Source organism: Oncorhynchus kisutch, linkage group LG18 (assembly GCF_002021735.2).
Source record: "Oncorhynchus kisutch isolate 150728-3 linkage group LG18, Okis_V2, whole genome shotgun sequence".
Lineage (NCBI taxonomy): Eukaryota > Metazoa > Chordata > Actinopteri > Salmoniformes > Salmonidae > Oncorhynchus > Oncorhynchus kisutch.
Genome location: NC_034191.2, coordinates 84403715 through 84424387, shown reverse-complemented (window position 1 = coordinate 84424387; position 20673 = coordinate 84403715). Strand labels below are relative to the sequence as shown.

At 45.8% G+C, this 20673-nt stretch overlaps 1 protein-coding gene across 2 annotated transcripts in view; it reads left to right on the top strand.

Annotated features, from left to right (window-relative positions):
• The first annotated feature begins 1048 nt into the window (after window positions 1–1048).
• Window positions 1049–20673, top strand: part of LOC109882109 (1-phosphatidylinositol 4,5-bisphosphate phosphodiesterase delta-1) — a 92482-nt gene continuing 72857 nt past the window's right edge. Inside the window, exon 1 of one of the 2 annotated variants that reach the window (XM_031796919.1) lies at window positions 1049–1352. In XM_031796919.1, the coding sequence (XP_031652779.1) occupies window positions 1322–1352 (31 nt within the window). In that variant the 5' untranslated portion in view covers window positions 1049–1321. The remainder of the gene's footprint in view (window positions 1353–20673) is intronic. The other variant, XM_031796921.1, reaches the window with a different exon arrangement.

Here is a 20673-nt window from a genome sequence, read left to right as displayed (position 1 = left end):
TCATCAACCTAATAAAGCATTATGACCATGAACTGGCAAAGGACACCTGGGACTTGATTTCTCCCTGGCATTATTGGGGAGACCAACTCACTGTAAAGCATTATGACCATGAACTGACACAGGACACCTGGGACTTGATTTCTCCCTGGCATTATTGGGGAGAACAACTCACTGTAAAGCATTATGACCATGAACTGACACAGGACACCTGGGACTTGATTTCTCCCTGGCATTATTGGGGAGACCAACTCACTGTAAAGCATTATGACCATGAACTGGCAAAGGACACCTGGGACTTGATTTCTCCCTGGCATTATTGGGGAGACCAACTCACTGTAAAGCATTATGACCATGAACTGACACAGGACAAATGGGACTTGATTTCTCCCTGGCATTATTGGGGAGAACAACTCACTGTAAAGCATTATGACCATGAACTGACACAGGACACATGGGACTTGATTTCTACCTGGCATTATTGTGAAGACACACAACACAATTAAGAATTCAGTTCCAAATGACACCAGTAGAGGTCATTCGTTACATAAATTATAGCAAAAGTATGATTTTTGGTGACATTCACAACATTAACAAGGCATCATTATTTTGCAATACCAATCAATGCGTGTTGACAATGTATTATTATTCACTTTACTACGAATTGACATTACATTTATTTGTAGTGCTTCCATTTCACGTTCCACTCAACGATTGGTCGAGCAGAGAGTCAAGGTAGCTACTGGCTTCGGGTAAAGTCAGAGACGGTGGGTAATGAAGGGTCCTTTGGATGTCGCTATTCCATTGAAGTTGACATTTAAAATTGTTAAAGTAAAGATTAAGATTATGGTAAAATAAAATTTATGGTTAGGGATTAGAGTAAGGACGTCCCAAGGATCCCGGATAGGACTGTCCCTTGAGTAAGGACTGTCCTTTGTGCAAGGAAACACAAAGACACACAGCAGTAGAAATATGTATTGGAAAACAAATCAGAATTTCCCCTGCGTCAGGAATTCCATGAAGAGGTGTAGCCTAGCCCAGGCTGCAATACGATCACCCGTCCGACCGGTGTGGCGGTGCGGAGGGTGTTGGCTGGTTGGGCTGAAGGGCAGGGCGCATACTTCGTACTGGTTATGCTGTAGACTACCGGCTACTTTGCGCACTGTCTGTCTGGATCTAATCGGCAGCCGAAAGTGCCCAACGCTTTCTATCGCCGCTTTGCTATTTGTCCATAGAGACACTTGGATTTGTACGTGCGCGTCATTTCTGACCTGTGGAGTGACTTTACGCACAGGCAATTTGGGACTGATCTTATCGAATCCGAATGGAATCAAACGACAAAGCGGGAAAACATGGTAGGTTGAGCTGCAGATATATGGACTATTGTGTGATATCTGTTCATATTTAGAGAACCTTCTCTTTTATGCTCTACTACCCGAACCACTGCAACATCCGTTTGATTCCATTCCTCAATGGGCGTTGTGACCAGTAATGCTTGAGTGGAATGTGATTTGTTTGTCTGATTTTGTTGTCATGCGTCTTGTATAGGGCTGACTGACTGAGATTATTATCCTGCCCGTCTTGTGTAGGGCTGACTGACTGAGATTATTATCCTGCGTCTTGTATAGGGCTGACTGACTGAGATTATTATCCTGCGTCTTGTATAGGGCTGACTGACTGAGATTGTTGTCCTGCGTCTTGTGTAGGGCTGACTGACTGACTGAGATTGTTGTCCAGCTTCTTGTGTAGGGCTGACTGACTGACTGAGATTGTTGTCCTGGGTCTTGTATAGGGATGACTGACTGAGAGTGTTGTCATGCGTCATGTATAGGGCTGACTGACAGGTTGTTGTCCTGCGTCTTGTGTAGGGCTGACTGACTGAGAGTGTTGTCATGCGTCATGTATAGGGCTGACTGACAGGTTGTTGTCCTGCGTCTTGTGTAGGGCTGACTGACTGAGATTGTTGTCATGCGTCATGTATAGGGCTAACTGACTGAGATTGTTGTCCTGAGTCTTGTGTAGGGCTGATTGACTGAGATTGTTGTCCTGCCTCTAGTGTAGGGCTGATTGACTGAGATTGTTGTCCTGCCTCTAGTGTAGGGCTGATTGACTGAGATTGTTGTCCTGCCTCTAGTGTAGGGCTGATTGACTGAGATTGTTGTCCTGCCTCTAGTGTAGGGCTGATTGACTGAGATTGTTGTCCTGCGTCTTGTATAGGGCTAACTGACTGAGATTGTTGTCCTGCGTCTTGTATAGGGCTGACTGACTGAGATTGTTGTCATGCGTCATGTATAGGGCTAACTGACTGAGAGTGTTGTCATGCGTCTTGTGTAGGGCTAACTGACTGAGAGTGTTGTACTGCGTCTTGTGTAGGGCTAACTGACTGAGAGTGTTGTCCTGCGTCTTGTGTAGGGCAGGTGTTAAACCAAGGACAAAGTAATGGTCGTTATTGTCCTAGGAAGAATAAGTAGAATAAATACTTAACGTTTGGAATTAACAATGTGGTTTATTGATGAGCAACAACATGTTTGTGTGCAGCCAGATCAGATGTTATTATGTCTGGAGGCAGGCAGAGAGAGGCAGCCAACCAGGGAGTAGGTAGATAGAGGCAGCCAACCAGGGAGCAGGTAGAGAGAGGCAGCCAACCAGGGAGCAGGTAGATAGAGGCAGCCAACCAGGGAGCAGGCAGAGAGAGACAGCCAACCAGGGAGCAGGTAGATAGAGGCAGCCAACCAGGGAGCAGGTAGAGAGAGGCAGCCAACCAGGGAGCAGGTAGATAGAGGCAGCCAACCAGGGAGCAGGCAGAGAGAGGCAGCCAACCAGGGAGCAGGCAGAGAGAGGCAGCCAACAACGGAGAATACATCCCAGGAGCCAACTCCTTCCTTCTGTGAATGATAAGTGATAAAGGGTAGCCAATGCACCTTAGGCGTTGTTGTATGCTGGATAGGCTGCAACTTGCTGTATCTGACTGCAATTAACTGTGGCCACAGTCATTGATATACCCCTTGATTTTGTCTTACCTTATCCTAACCAAAAAAAGTACATTCATTTAACTCCAATTTACACTTAAATTAACAAGGAAGGACAGAGCAGTAATTAACAGATACTACTTAACATGTGAACTATGTCCAACTGACTCACCACCAGGGTTGGGTAACTTACTTTCTAAATGTAATCCATTACAGTTACTAGTTACCTGTCCAACATTTGTAACTATGTAACTTTTGGATTACCCAAACTCAGAAAAGTAATCGGATTACTTTCAGCTACTTTTAGATTCCTTTCCCCTTAAGAGGCAAGAGAAGAATACAAAAATGTACAGTGCCTTCGGAAAGTATTCAGACACCTTGACTTTTTCTACATTTTCATACGTTACAGATACATTACACACAATAGCCCATAACCCACTGGAAATATCACATTTACATAATTATTCAGACCCTTTACTCAGTACTTTGTTGAAGCACCTTTGGCAGCGATTACAGCATTGAGTCTTCTTGGGTATGACGCTACAAGCTTGGCACACCTGTATTTGGAGAGTTTCTCCCATTTTTCTCTGCAGATACTCTCAAGTTCTGTCAGACTGGATGGGGAGCATTGCTATACAGCTTTTTTCAGGTCTCCAGAGATGTTTGATTGGGTTCAAATCCGGGCTCTGGCTGGGCCACTCAAGGACATTGAGACTTGTCCTGAAGCCACTCCTGCGTTGTCTTGGATGTGTGCTTAGGGTCGTTGTCCTGTTGGAAGGTGAACCTTCGCCACAGTCTGAGGTCCTGAGCCCTCTGGAGCAGGTTTTCATCAAGGATCTCTCTGTACTTTGCTCCGTTCATCTTTCCCTCGATCCTGACTAGTCTCCCAGTCCCTGCCACTGAAAAACATCCCCACAGCATGATGCTGCCACCACCATGCTTCACCGTAGTGATGGTGCCAGGTTTCCTCCAGATGTGACGCTTAGCATTCAGGCCAAAGAGTTCAATCTTGGTTTCATCAGACCAGAGAATCTTGGTCTGAGTCCTTTAGGTGTCTTTTGGCAAACTCCAAACTGGATTTCATGTGCCTTTTACTGAGGAGTTCCTCTCCACAGAGGAACAGCTGGGAGACTCTGTCCATAGGACAACAATCAGTCGTATATTGCACAAATCTGGCCTTTATGGAAGAGTGGCAAGAAGAAAGCCATTTCTTAAAGATATCCATAAAAAGTGTCGTTTAAAGTTTGCCACAAGCCCCCTGGGAGACACACCAAACATGTGGAAGAAGGTGCTCTGGTCAGATGAAACCAAAATTGAACTTTTTGGCAACAATGCAAAATGTTATGTTTGGCGTAAAAGCAACACAGCTCATCACCCTGAACACACATCCCCACTGTCAAACATGGTGGTGGCAGCATCATGGTTTGGGCCTGCTTTTCTTCAGCAGGGACAGGGAATATGGTTAAAATTGATGGGAAGATGGATGGAGCCAAATACAGGACCATTCTGGAAGAAAACCTGATGGAGTCTGCAAAAGACCTGAGACTGGGACGGAGATTTGTCTTCCAACAAGACAATGATCCAAAACATAAAGCAAGATCTTCAATGGAATGGTTCAAAAATAAACATATCTAGGTGTTAGAATGGCCAAGTCAAAGTCCAGACCTGAATCCAATCGAGAATCTGTGGAAAGAACTGAAAACTGCTGTTCACAAATGCTCTCCATCCAACCTCACTGAGCTCGAGCTGTTTTGCAAGGAGGAATGGGAAAAAATGTCAGTCTCTCGATGTGCAAAACTGATAGAGACATACCCCAAGAGACTTACAGCTGTAATCGCAGCAAAAGGTGGCGCTACAAAGTATTAACTTAAGGGGGCAGAATAATTTTGCACGCCCAATTTTTCAGTTTTTGATTTGTTAAAAAAGTTTGAAATATCCAATAAATGTCATTCCACTTCATGAGTGTCCCACTTGTTGTTGATTCTTCACAAAAAAATACAGTTTTATATCTTTATGTTTGAAGCCTGAAATGTGGCAAAAGGTCGCAAAGTTCAAGGGGGCCGAATACTTTCGCAAGGCACTGTATATACAATGTCTACCTACATAGTATGTTACCTCCTGTATATACAGTGACCATACAAAACATTAGGAACATGACATAGACTGACCAGGTGAAACCTATGATCCCTTATTGATGTCACTTGTTAAATCCACTTCAATCAGTGTAGATGAAGTGGAGACAGGTTAAAGAAGGATTTGTGAGACAAATGAGGCATGGATTGTGGGCCATTCAGAAGGTGAATGGGTAAGACAAAATATTTAAGTGCCTTTGAACGGGGTATGGTAGTCGGTGGAAGGCAAACCAGTTTGAGTATGTCAAGATCTGCAACGCCGCTGGGTTTTTCACACTCAACTGTTTCCCATGTGTATCAAAAATCGTCCACCACCCAAAGGACATCCAGGAAACTTGACGCAACTGTGGGAAGCATTCGAGTCAACATGAGCCAGCATCCCTGTGGAAAACTTTCGACACCTTGTAGAGTCCATTCCCCAACGAATTGAGGCCGCTCTAAGGACTTTAGTCAACTTTATCGCAACATGTAAAAATACCTTACATTTCCTACAAAACAATATGGATTTTTATTATTGGGTTAATAAGTGTATTCATTAGAATTAACAAAGATATATTGGCCTACTCCATAACATAAAATAACTATTTTAATAGTAGTGACTCAAATCTGCAGCCTATAGTCTGGTGAGTAGCCTAGCTAGCTAGATAGCTAATTATGAGAAAACGAGATCGTCATTCTCTACCCTTTTTAACATTACAAGTAGCAAAGGAAATCATCCTTGTCTGTTTCTTCTTTATCTGTTTCTTTGTAAGCATTGTCCCATCCTGGAGTCTGAGACCTTGTGGGAGTCTGTGGGAGTGAAGAAGAATATACAACAATTAGCTTACTAGCTAGCTATCATCAGAGAAGGTATAGAAACGTTTCTCCAATATACACTAAAGTATGTGGACACTTGCTCGTCGAACATCTCATTCTGAAATCATGGGCATTAATATGGAGTTAGTCCCCATTTTCTGCTAGAACAGCCCCCACTCTTCAGAGAACGTGTTTCAACTGCTCCAGAGTCCAATGGTAGTGAGCTTTACTTCTCTCCTGCCGACGTTTGGCATTTACGCATGGTGATCTTAGGCTTGTGTGCGGCTGCTCGGCCATGGAAACACATTTCATGAAGCTCCAGACAAACAGTTATTGTGCTGACGTTGCTACCAGAGGCAGTTTGGAACTCGGTGGTGAGTCTTGCAACCAAAGACAGTACGTACAAATCATCTATGTGCTTCAGCACTCATCGGTCTCGTTCTGTGAGCTTGTGTGGCCTACCATTTCGCTGCTGAGCCTTTGTTGCTCCTAGACATTTCCACTTCACAATAACATTTGGCGAACTGACTTGTTGGAAAGGTGGCATCCTATGACATCTGGACAAGAGGAATACCTATGTAAGAATGCAGTTCATTGACTATAGCTCAGCATTCAACACCATAGTACCCTCCAAGCTCATCATCAATCTACACACAATATCCCATAATAACAAAGCAGAAACAAATCTTTATAAATGTTGCAAATTGATGTAAAAAAAACTCATATCACATTTACGTAGGTATTCAGACCCTTTACTCAGTACTTTGTTGAAGCACCTTTGGCAGCGATTACAGCCTTGAGTCTTCTTGGGTGTGATGCTACAAGCTTTGCACAACTCTATTTGGAGTTTCTCCCATTCTTCTCAAGATCTGTCAGGTTGGATGGGGAGCGTTGCTGCACAGCTATTTTCAGGTCTCTCCAGAGATGTTCAAGTCCTGGATTTGGCCTCTTTTTTTCTTTTTTTTCACCAGGTAGGCTAGTTGAGAACAAGTTCTGGCCAAGATAAAGCATAGCAATTCGACACATACAACAACACAGAGTTACACGTGGAATAAACAAAACATACAGTTAATAATACAGTAGAACAAAAGAAAACAAAAAGTCTATATACAGTGAGTGCAAATGAGGTAAGTTAAGGAAATAAATAGGCCATGGTGGCGAAGTAATTACAATATAGCAATTAAACACTGGAATGGTAGATCGGCAGAAGATGAATGTGCAGGGAGAGATACTGGGGTGCAGAGGAGCAAAATAAATAAATAAATACAGTATGGGGATGATAGGTAGACAGATAGATGGGCTGTTTACAGATGGGCTATGTACAGATGCAGTGGTCTGTGAGCTGCTCTGACAGCTGGTGCTTAAAGCTAGTGAGGGAGATGTGAGTCTCTAGCTTCAGAGATTTTTGCAGTTTGTTCCAGTCATTGGCATTAGAGAACTGGAAGGAAATACGACCAAAGGAGGAATTGGCTTTGGGAGTGACCAGTGCTGCTGGAGCGCGTGCTACGAGTGGGTGCTGCTATGGTGACCATTGAGCTGAGATAAGGCGGGGCTTTACCTAGCAGAGGCTTGTAGATAACCTGTAGCCAGTGGGTTTGGCGACGAGTATGAAGCGAGGGCCAACCAACGAGAGCGTACAGGTCGCAATGGTGGGTAGTATATAGGGATTTGGTGATAAAACAGATGGCACTGTGATAGACTGCATCCAGTTTGTTGAGTAGAGTGCTGAAGGCTATTTTATAGATTACATCGCTGAAGTTGAGGATCGGTAGGATGGTCAGTTTTACGAGGGTATGTTTGGCAGCATGAGTGAAGGATGCTTTGGTGCGATATAGGAAGCCGATTCTAGATGTAATTTTGGATTGGAGATGCTTAATGTGAGTCTGGAAAGAGAGTTTACAGTCTAACCAGACACCCAGGTATTTGTAGTTGTCCACGTATTCTAAGTCAGAGCCGTCCAGAGTAGAGGTCGACCGATTAATCGGAATGGCCGATTAATTAGGGCCGATATCAAGTAGGGCCGATATCAAGTTTTCATAACAATCAGAAATCTGTATTTTTGGGAGCCGGCGTGCCTTTAAAAAATTAAATATATATATATTTTATTTTATTTATTTTATTTAATCTTTATTTAACTAGGCAAGTCAGTTAAGAACACATTCTTATTTTCAATGACGGCCGAGGAACGGTGGGTTAACTGCCTCGTTAAGGGGCAGAACGACAGATGTTCACCTTGTCAGCTCGGGGGATTCAATCTTGCAACCTTACAGTTAACTAGTCCAACCCAATAACGACCTGCCGCTCTCTCGTTGCACTCCACAAGGAGACTGCCTATTACGCGAATGCAGTAAGCCAAGGTAAGTTGCTAGCTAGCATTACATTTATCTTATAAAAAACAATCAATCATAATCACTAGTTAACTACACATGGTTGATGATATTACTAGATATTATCTAACATGTCCTAATCTGACTGAGCATACAAGTATCTAAGTATCTGCGTTTTGTTAGCAGCTCTTCGTTGTGTTTCAAGCTTTGCGCAGTTTATGACTTCAAGCCTATCAACTCCTGAGATGAGGCTGGTGTAACCGAAGTGAAACGGCTAGCTAGTTAGTGCGCGCTAATAGCGTTTCAAACGTCACTCGCTCTGAGCCTTCTAGTAGTTGTTTCCCTTGCTCTGCATGGGTAACGTTGCTTCGATGGTGGCTGTTGTCGTTGTCCAGGGAGGAGCCAAGGAGAGGGACGGAAGCTATACTTTTACACTAGCAATACTAAAGTGCCTATAAGAACATCTAATAGTCAAAGGTTAATGAAATAAAAATGGTATAGAGGGAAATAGTCCTATAATTCCTATAATAACTACAACCTAAAACTTCTTACCTGGGAATATTGAAGACTCATGTTAAAAGGAACCACCGGCTTTCATGTTCTGAGCAAGGACTTAAACGTTAGCTTTCTTACATAGCACATATTGCACTTTTACTTTCTTCTCCAACACTTCGTTTTTGCATTATTTAAACCAAATTGAACCTGTTTCATTATTTACTTGAGGCTAAATTGATTTTATTGATGTATTATATTAAGTTAAAATAAGCGTTCATTCAGTATTGTTGTAATTGTCATTATTACAAATAAATAAATACAAATCGTCCGATTAATCGGTATCGGCTTTTTTGGTCCTCCAATAATCTGTATCAGCGTTGAAAAATCATAATCGGTCGACTTCTAGTCCAGAGTAGTGATGCTGGATGGGCGAGCAGGTGCAGGCAGTGATCGATTGAATAGCATGCATTTAGTTTTACTTGCATTTAAGAGCAGTTGGAGGCCACGGAAGGAGAGTTGTATGGCATTGAAGCTCGTCTGGAGGTTAGTTAACACAGTGTCCAAAGAGGGGCCAGAAGTATACAGAATGGTGTCGTCTGCATAGAGGTTGATCAGAGAATCACCAGCAGCAAGAGCAACATCATTGATGTATACAGAGAAGAGAGTGGGCCCGAGAATTGAACCCTGTGGCACACCAATAGAGACTGCCAGAGGTCCGGACAACAGGCCCTCCGATTTGACACACTGAACTCTATCAGAGAAGTAGTTGGTTTACCAGGCGAGGCAGTCATTTGAGAAACCAAGGCTGTTGAGTCTGCTGATAAGAATGTGGTGACAGTGTTTCCTAACCTCAGAGCAGTGGGCGCTGGGAGGAGGTGTTCTTATTCTCCATGGACTTTACAGTGTCCTAGAACTTTTTGGAGTTAGTACAGGATGCAAATTTCTTGTCCACTCAAGGACATTGAGATTTGTTTCGAAGCCACTCCTGTGTTGTCTTGGCTGTGTCTTACTTGTTGTTTCAGTGTTATTACCCTGTAATAGAGACCCCTTAAAATGAAGCATTATCATTATTTTTTGCAGTGTAGGGAACACGCCCTGTCCTCGCAGACCTGCAAATGTCATGACTTTTGAGCTTATTTTTGCACATTTCTAAAGGAAGCATCGGTAGCATCGGTAGCATCGGGATATATTAGAGGAGAGAAGTGAAAGGTGTTCCTGATGTATTGTTCACATAAATGTCTGAAAAGTACTAAATCAGAGGAGGTGTTCCAAGGGCACGCGAGAACAGGAGAATGGCAAACTCTTAGGTGTTACCTGACTGTCGGCTTTCAGTGCAGTCTGTTATATTATTGCAAAGACATAGCATGGCAGTTGCTGAATAAACAGGCTGGCGGTAGACAAAGTACTACTCCTGGATCTTCTTTTGGCAAGGCACACCACCGCCACCCATGCCTACAATTGTGATTGGAGCATTTTCTCGCAAGGAGTGTGCAGGAATGCCGCATCAAATCCTAAAATGGCTCAACAATGTAGAAAATCAGCTATGAAAATAGTATTGATAGTGGTGATATGAAGGCATGTCGTAATGACAAAATATCAGGATACATAGTATGAGCCTTTTTACTATTCCAAACATGAATCAGTCACGTGGACGACATCAACATACAGTACATAGAATAAATAAACAAACAGTAGGGATGTATTTACATTTGAGTCATTTAGCAGACTCTCTTATCCAGAGCCACTACAGTTGTGAGTGCACACGTTCTCTTACCTTTTTCATACTGGTCCCCTGTGGGAATCTAACCCACAACCCTGGTGTTGCAAGCGCCATGCTCTACGAACTGAGCCACACAGGACCACATGAAGTCCCAGTGAGACCAGATCTCTTTAAATGACTCACTCTTTATCCAGTGTTAATCTGCTAAATTGTAATTATTCACTCCTATGGCCTATTTATTGCCTACCTCCTCATGCCTTTTGCAGTTGCAAATGTGAACTTGTTCTCAACTAGCCTACCTGGTTAAATAAAGGTGAAATAAAATAATAACATTTACACAGGAAGTCCCATGGAAACTAGATCTCTTTATTTACACAGGAAGTCCCAGTGAGACCATGTGTCTTTTTATTTACACAGGAAGTGTGTAAATGTGTCTTTATTTATACAGGAAGTCAGGAAGTCCCATTGAGACCATGTGTCTTTATTTACATAGGAAGTCCCATTGAGACCATGTGTCTTTATTTACATAGGAAGTCCCATTGAGACCATGTGTCTTTATTTACACAGGAAGTCCCATTGAGACCATGTGTCTTTATTTACACAGGAAGTCCCATTGAGACCATGTGTCTTTATTTACATAGGAAGTCCCATTGAGACCATGTGTCTTTATTTACATAGAAAGTCCCATTGAGACCATGTGTCTTTTGCATGGGAGCCCTGCTCATCTAAATCTTCAATAAAGGTTGGATGTCCTTTCAGTCCCAGTTACAATATGCCTATAGGGTGTCTTTATACTGTAACTGTTGTAAACAATGTTTAGACGACTGTGGTGTGGCTGTTGAGCTCCCAGAATGCAATATGTGATTGTTATGGAGCTGTTTAATCATCAAGGGAGCACTTTCTAAACTCTGTCTGGCACAAAGCACTAGGACGTTGTAAAACTTTTCAACTTTTCACAGTAACATCTACATCTGGTTTGACGTTGGGGTTAGAATGTGGAATGCTTTATTTTCCCTCCAACACTTGTCAGGAAAACACACTCATCTATGCAGTGCTGCTGGTCAGCCTGTGGTTCATATAGAAACAGCCAACAGATCAACTATGAGAACAACACTGGCTTACATCGAAGGGTTCTTTATGTTGCTGTTACTGAGGTTTTTCTATCTTTGCTGAATTTCTCTTTTTCCTGCAAACATTCTTTGTTGAAGAAAATGGAAAATGTTTTATGAAGATGTAAAACATCTTTGCCACAGTCCTCTCTTTCCTACCACCACCTTTCCTACCACCACCCTGCAGTCCTCTCTTTCCTACCACCACCTTTCCTACCACCACCCTGCAGTCCTCTCTTTCCTACCACCACCTTTCCTACCACCACCTTTCCTACCACCACCTTTCCTACCACCACCCTGCAGTCCTCTCTTTCCTACCACCACCTTTCCTACCACCACCTTTCCTACCACCACCTTTCCTACCACCACCTTTCCTACCACCACCTTTCCTACCACCACCCTGCAGTCCTCTCTTTCCTACCACCACCTTTCCTACCACCACCCTGCAGTCCTCTCTTTCCTACCACCACCTTTCCTACCACCACCTTTCCTACCACCACCCTGCAGTCCTCTCTTTCCTACCACCACCTTTCCTACCACCACCTTTCCTACCACCACCTTTCCTACCACCACCCTGCAGTCCTCTCTTTCCTACCACCACCTTTCCTACCACCACCTTTCCTACCACCACCTTTCCTACCACCACCTTTCCTACCACCACCCTGCAGTCCTCTCTTTCCTACCACCACCTTTCCTACCACCACCCTGCAGTCCTCTCTTTCCTACCACCACCTTTCCTACCACCACCTTTCCTACCACCACCTTTCCTACCACCACCCTGCAGTCCTCTCTTTCCTACCACCACCTTTCCTACCACCACCTTTCCTACCACCACCTTTCCTACCACCACCTTTCCTACCACCACCTTTCCTACCACCACCCTGCAGTCCTCTCTTTCCTACCACCACCTTTCCTACCACCACCCTGCAGTCCTCTCTTTCCTACCACCACCTTTCCTACCACCACCTTTCCTACCACCACCCTGCAGTCCTCTCTTTCCTACCACCACCTTTCCTACCACCACCTTTCCTACCACCACCTTTCCTACCACCACCCTGCAGTCCTCTCTTTCCTACCACCACCTTTCCTACCACCACCTTTCCTACCACCACCTTTCCTACCACCACCTTTCCTACCACCACCCTGCAGTCCTCTCTTTCCTACCACCACCTTTCCTACCACCACCCTGCAGTCCTCTCTTTCCTACCACCACCTTTCCTACCACCACCTTTCCTACCACCACCCTGCAGTCCTCTCTTTCCTACCACCACCTTTCCTACCACCACCTTTCCTACCACCACCCTGCAGTCCTCTCTTTCCTACCACCACCTTTCCTACCACCACCTTTCCTACCACCACCTTTCCTACCACCACCCTGCAGTCCTCTCTTTCCTACCACCACCTTTCCTACCACCACCTTTCCTACCACCACCTTTCCTACCACCCTGCAGTCCTCTCTTTCCTACCACCACCTTTCCTACCACCACCTTTCCTACCACCACCCTGCAGTCCTCTCTTTCCTACCACCACCTTTCCTACCACCACCCTGCAGTCCTCTCTTTCCTACCACCACCTTTCCTACCACCACCTTTCCTACCACCACCTTTCCTACCACCACCCTGCAGTCCTCTCTTTCCTACCACCACCTTTCCTACCACCACCTTTCCTACCACCACCTTTCCTACCACCACCCTGCAGTCCTCTTTCCTACCACCACCTTTCCTACCAACCACCTTTCCTACCACCACCTTTCCTACCACCACCTTTCCTACCACCACCCTGCAGTCCTCTCTTTCCTACCACCACCTTTCCTACCACCACCTTCCTACCACCACCTTTCCTACCACCACCTTCCTACCCACCACCTTTCCTACCACCACCTTTCCTACCACCACCCTGCAGTCCTCTCTTTCCTACCACCACCTTTCCTACCCACCACCTTTCCTACCACCACCTTTCCTACCACCACCCTGCAGTCCTCTCTTTCCTACCACCACCCTGCAGTCCTCTCTTTCCTACCACCACCCTGCAGTCCTCTCTTCCTACCACCACCCTGCAGTCCTCTCTTTCCTACCACCACCCTGCAGTCCTCTCTTTCCTACCACCACCCTGCAGTCCTCTCTTTCTACCACCACCCTGCAGTCCTCTCTTTCCTACCACCACCTTTCCTACCACCACCTTTCCTACCACCACCTTCCTACCACCACCCTGCAGTCCTCTCTTTCCTACCACCCACCTTTCCTACCACCATCGTTCTACCCCACCTTTCCTAACCACCACCCTGCAGTCCTCTCTTTCCTACCACCACCTTTCTTACCACCACCTTTTCCTACCACCACCTTTCCTACCACCACCTTTCCTACCACCACCTTTCCTACCACCACCTTTCCTACCACCACCCTGCAGTCCTCTCTTTCCTACCACCACCTTTCCTACCACCACCTTTCCTACCACCACCTTTCCTACCACCACCCCTGCAGTCCTCTCTTTCCTACCACCACCTTTCCTCCGACCACCACCTTTCCTACCACCACCTTTCCTACCACCACCCTGCAGTTCCTCTCCTTTCCTACCACCACCTTTCCTACCACCACTTTCCTACCACCAGATCTTTCCTACCACCCCACCCTGCAGTCCTCTCTTCCTACCACCACCCTGCAGTCCTCTCTTTCCTACCACACCCTGCAGTCCTCTCTTTCCTACCACCACCCCTGCAGATCCTCTCTTCCTACGACCACCCTGCAGTCCTCCTCTTTCCTACCACCACCTTTCCTACCACCACCTTTCCTACCACCACACCCTGCAGTCCTCTCTTTCCTACCACCGACCTTTCCTACCACCACCTTTCCTACCACCCACCTTTCCTACCACCACCCTGCAGTCCTCTCTTTCCTACCACCACCTTTCCCTACCACCACCCTTGCAGTCCTCTCTTCCTACCACCACCCTGCAGTCCTCTCGTTCCTACCACCACCCTGCAGTCCGTCTTCTCCTAACCACCCACCTTGGGCAGTCCTCTCTTTCCTACCACCACCCGGCAGAGTCGCTCTCTTCCTACCACCACCCTGGCGTCCTCTCTTTCCTAACCACCACCTTTCCTACCCACCACCTTCCTACCACCACCTTGCAAGTCCTCGTCTCTTCCTACCGACCAACCTGGCAGTCCTTCGTTTCCTACCACCACCCTGCAGTCCTCTCTTTCCTACCACCACCCTGCAGTCCTCTCTTTCCTACCACCACCCTGCAGTCCTCTCTTTCCTACCACCACCCTGCAGTCCTCTCTTTCCTACCACCACCCTGCAGTCCTCTCTTTCCTACCACCACCCTGCAGTCCTCTCTTTCCTACCACCACCCTGCAGTCCTCTCTTTCCTACCACCACCCTGCAGTCCTCTCTTTCCTACCACCACCCTGCAGTCCTCTCTTTCCTACCACCACCCTGCAGTCCTCTCTTTCCTACCACCACCCTGCAGTCCTCTCTTTCCTACCACCACCCTGCAGTCCTCTCTTTCCTACCACCACCTTGCAGTCCTCTCTTTCCTACCACCACCCTGCAGTCCTCTCTTCCTACCACCACCTTTCCTACCACCACCCTGCAGTCCTCTCTTTCCTACCACCACCCTGCAGTCCTCTCTTTCCTACCACCACCCTGCAGTCCTCTCTTTCCTACCACACCTTGCAGTCCTCTCTTTCCTACCACCACCCTGCAGTCCTCTCTTTCCTACCACCACCCTGCAGTCCTCTCTTTCCTACCACCACCCTGCAGTCCTCTCTTTCCTACCACCACCCTGCAGTCCTCTCTTTCTACCACCACCCTGCAGTCCTCTCTTTCCTACCACCACCCTGCAGTCCTCTCTTTCCTACCACCACCCTGCAGTCCTCTCTTTCCTACCACCACCTTGCAGTCCTCTCTTTCCTACCACCACCCTGCAGTCCTCTCTTTCCTACCACCACCCTGCAGTCCTCTCTTTCCTACCACCACCTTGCAGTCCTCTCTTTCCTACCACCACCCTGCAGTCCTCTCTTTCCTACCACCACCTTTCCTACCACCACCTTTCCTACCACCACCTTGCAGTCCTCTCTTTCCTACCACCACCTTGCAGTCCTCTCTTTCCTACCACCACCCTGCAGTCCTCTCTTTCCTACCACCACCCTGCAGTCCTCTCTTTCCTTCCACCACCTTGCAGTCCTCTCTTTCCTACCACCACCTTGCAGTCCTCTCTTTCCTACCACCACCTTGCAGTCCTCTCTTTCCTTCCACCACCTTGCAGTCCTCTCTTTCCTTCCACCACCTTGCAGTCATCTCTTTCCTTCCACCACCCTGCAGTCATCTCTTTCCTTCCACAACCTTGCAGTCCTCTCTTTCCTACCACCACCTTGCAGTCCTCTCTTTCCTTCCACCACCTTCCACTGACCCGTGTTCACGTTGACCCGTGTTCACGTTGACCCGTGTTCACGTTGACGCGTGTTCATGTTGACCCGTGTTCATGTTGACCCGTGTTCATGTTGACCCGTGTTCACGTTGGACCGTGTTCACGTTGGACCGTGTTCACGTTGGACCGTGTTCACGTTGACCTGTGGTCACGTTGACCCGTGGTCACGTTGACCCGTGTTCACGTTGACCCGTGTTCACGTTGACCCGTGTTCACGTTGGGCTGTGTTCAGGTTGGGTTGTGTTCATGTTGGGCTGTGTTCATGTTGGGCTGCATTCATGTTAGGATATGTTCAGGGTAAGATGTGTTCAGGTTGGGCTGTGTTCATGTTGGGCTGTGTTCATGTTGGGCTGTGTTCATGTTAGGATATGTTCAGGGTAAGATGTGTTCAGGTTGACCCGTGTTCACGTTGGACCGTGTTCACGTTGGACCGTGTTCACGTTGACCCGTGTTCACGTTGACCCGTGTTCACGTTGACCTGTGTTCACATTGACCTGTGTTCACGTTGACCCGTGTTCACGTTGACCCGTGTTCACGTTGGGCTGTGTTCAGGTTGGGTTGTGTTCATGTTGGGCTGTGTTCATTTTGGGCTGCATTCATGTTAGGATATGTTCAGGGTAAGATATGTTCAGGTTGGGCTGTGTTCATGTTGGGCTGTGTTCATGTTGGGCTGTGTTCATGTTAGGATATGTTCAGGGTAAGATGTGTTCAGGTTGACCCGTGTTCATGTTGACCCGTGTTCACGTTGACCCGTGTTCACGTTGACGCGTGTTCATGTTGACCCGTGTTCACGTTGACCCGTGTTCACGTTGACCCGTGTTCACATTGACCCGTGTTCACGTTGACCCGTGTTCACGTTGACCCGTGTTCACGTTAACCCGTGTTCACGTTAACCCGTGTTCACGTTGACCCGTGTTCACGTTGACCCGTGTTCACGTTGGGCTGTGTTCAGGTTGGGTTGTGTTCATGTTGGGCTGTGTTCATGTTGGGCTGCATTCATGTTAGGATATGTTCAGGGTAAGATGTGTTCAGGTTGGGCTGTGTTCATGTTGGGCTGTGTTCATGTTGGGCTGTGTTCATGTTAAGATGTGTTCAGGTTGGGCTGTGTTCATGTTGGGCTGTGTTCATGTTGGGCTGTGTTCATGTTGGGCTGTGTTCAGGGTAAGATGTGTTCAGGTTGGGCTGTGTTCAGGGTAAGATGTGTTCATGTTGGGCTGTGTTCAGGGTAAGATGTGTTCATGTTGGGCTGTGTTCATGTTAGGATATGTTCAGGGTAAGATGTGTTCAGGTTGGGCTGTGTTCATGTTGGGCTGTGTTCAGGGTAAGATGTGTTCAGGTTGGGCTGTGTTCATGTTGGGCTGTGTTCATGGTAAGATGTGTTCAGGTTGGGCTGTGTTCATGTTAGGATATGTTCAGGGTAAGATGTGTTCAGGTTAGGCTGTGTTCATGTTGGGCTGTGTTCAGGGTAAGATGTGTTCAGGTTGGGCTGTGTTCATGTTAGGATATGTTCAGGGTAAGATGTGTTCAGGGTAAGATGTGTTCAGGTTGGGCTGTGTTCATGTTAGGATATGTTCAGGGTAAGATGTGTTCAGGTTGGGCTGTGTTCATGTTGGGCTGTGTTCAGGGTAAGATGTGTTCAGGTTGGGCTGTGTTCATGTTAGGATATGTTCAGGGTAAGATGTGTTCAGGTTGGGCTGTGTTCAGGTTGGGCTGTGTTCAGGTTGGGCTGTGTTCAGGTTGGGCTGTGTTCAGGGTAAGATGTGTTCAGGTTGGGCTGTGTTCAGGTTGGGCTGTGTTCAGGTTGGGCTGTGTTCAGGTTGGGCTGTGTTCAGGTTGGGCTGTGTTCACGTTGGGCTGTGTTCAGGTTGGGCTGTGTTCAGGTTGGGCTGTGTTCAGGTTGGGCTGTGTTCAGGGTAAGATGTGTTCAGGTTGGGCTGTGTTCAGGTTGGGCTGTGTTCAGGTTGGGCTGTGTTCAGGTTGGGCTGTGTTCACGTTGGGCTGTGTTCACGTTGGGCTGTGTTCACGTTGGGCTGTGTTCACGTTGGGCTGTGTTCATTTTGGGCTGTGTTCATGTTAGGATATGTTCAGGGTAAGATGTGTTCAGGTTGGGCTGTGTTCATGTTGGGCTGTGTTCATGTTGGGCTGTGTTCATGTTAGGATATGTTCAGGGTAAGATGTGTTCAGGTTGGGCTGTGTTCATGTTGGGCTGTGTTCAGGGTAAGATGTGTTCAGGTTGGGCTGTGTTCAGGGTAAGATGTGTTCAGGTTGGGCTGTGTTCAGGGTAAGATGTGTTCAGGTTGGGCTGTGTGTATAAAAGGTGCCTTGTCTACATTATTTACAATAAAGCAGCAATCAGCAATTGAAACATTAACAGAGCGTAAAGCTGAGAGCTGGAGAAAGGTCAAAGCTATGGATGCAAGGATTGACCATCCATGATATTACAGTAACAGGATCTTTTTAAACATGTTTTGAGGCTGTACAGTGTTTGTTTACATGTACTTTGTTTACAAACATTGGAGTAAAACAAGCTTATATTTTGGGTTCTCATGGAGTGTGACAGTTGAACTAAGCATTTATAAGGCATTTATAAGTTATATATTTCAGGAATCAATTGGTGTATATTTTTTATTTATAAGCTAAGAATGGATGTAAAATGTAGATTGCCCCTTTAAATGAGGGGTGTGAAGCCCCAGACTAGCCCAACCGTTACTACTGCAGATGTAAATACTGTTTTAATTAAAAATACTGCAATGTTTCATTACACCCAAACATGGGTACAGACACACGGACTGACTGACTGGCTGACTGACTGACCGACTAAACGACTGGCTGCCTGGATTACTGACTGACTGGATTACTGACCGACTGGCTGACTGACTGACAGGATGACTGACCGACTAAACGACTGGCTGCCTGGATTACTGACCGACTGACTGGCTGACTGACCGACTAAACGACTGGCTGCCTGGATTACTGACCGACTGGCTGACTGACTGGCTGACTGACTGACCGACTAAATGACTGGCTGCCTGGATTACTGACTGACTGACTGGCTGACTGGATTACTGACCAACTGGCTGACTGACCGATTGGCTGACTGACTGACTGGCTGACTGGATTACTGACTGACTGACTGGCTGACTGGATTACTGACCGACTGGCTGACTGACAGATTGGCTGACTGACTGACTGGCTGGCTGATTGACTGGCCGACCGACCGTCTGGCTAACTGGCTGGCAGACTGACTGACTGTTATTAGCTGGTGTTTATATTGGTTAGAGGTCGGTATAGTGGATGGGATAAAGAGTCTGTTTTTAAAGAGCATGTCTCTCTGAGTTTCCATGTCTCACTGGAAACGGATTAGTCAGCTTAAAGACAGGAACAGAAACTATCCACTGCTAAAAGTAAAGGAAAACCAATGGGAAATCCGTCCCATATAAACTGATCAGGTCATATTTACAAGAGGTTGAGGTTAGGATTGTGTTGACAATGGTAGTGGTTAGGATTGTGTTTATAATGGTAGTGGTTAGGATTGTGTTTATAATGGTAGTGGTTAGGATTGTGTTTATAATGGTAGTGGTTAGGATTGTGTTTACAATGGTAGTGGTTAGGATTGTGTTTATAATGGTAGTGGTTAGGATTGTGTTTATAATGGTAGTGGTTAGGATTGTGTTTATAATGGTAGTGGTTAGGATTGTGTTTATAATGGTAGTGGTTAGGATTGTGTTTATAATGGTAGTGGTTAGGATTGTGTTTATAATGGTAGTGGTTAGGATTGTGTTTATAATGGTAGTGGTTAGGATTCTGCCAGACAGACCTACTCTGCAGTCAACATTTAATTGTTTCCCAAGGTTTCTTGGGAAAGCCTTTAGAAACGTTCATTCAAACAGTGCATGATGACTGGATCGTGCATCCCTTCAGACTAAACGTTATGAATAGTGTGCATACCCTTTGTTGCATATCCATTGCTGTTTAAATAAATCTTGATAATAAAAAAGCTAATTGTGAAGCAAAAACTAACAAGACCAGCTCGTTAACACCATAACACCACAACAACCATAAGACTATAACACCATAACAACCACAACACACACAACAACCATAACACCATAACACCACAACAACCATAAGACTATAACACCATAACAACCACAACACACACAACAACCATAACACCATAACACCACAACAACCATAAGACTATAACACCATAACAACCACAACACACACAACAACCATAACACCATAACACCACAACAACCATAAGACTATAACACCATAACAACCACAACACACACAACAACCATAACACCACAACAACCATAAGACTATAACACCATAACAACCACAACACACACAACAACCATAACACTACAACAACCATAACACCATAACAACCACAACAACTATAACACTATAATACCCATAACAACCACAACAACCATAACACTATAACACCTATATCAACCATAACACTATAACACCTATATCAACCATAACACTATAACACCTATATCAACCATAACACTATAACACCCATAACAACATTAACAACCATAACAACATTAACAACCATAACAACCATAGCACTATAACACCATAACGCCCATAACAACCATAAGACTATAACACCACAACAACCATAAGACTATAACACCATAACAACCACAACACACACAACAACCATAACACCATAAC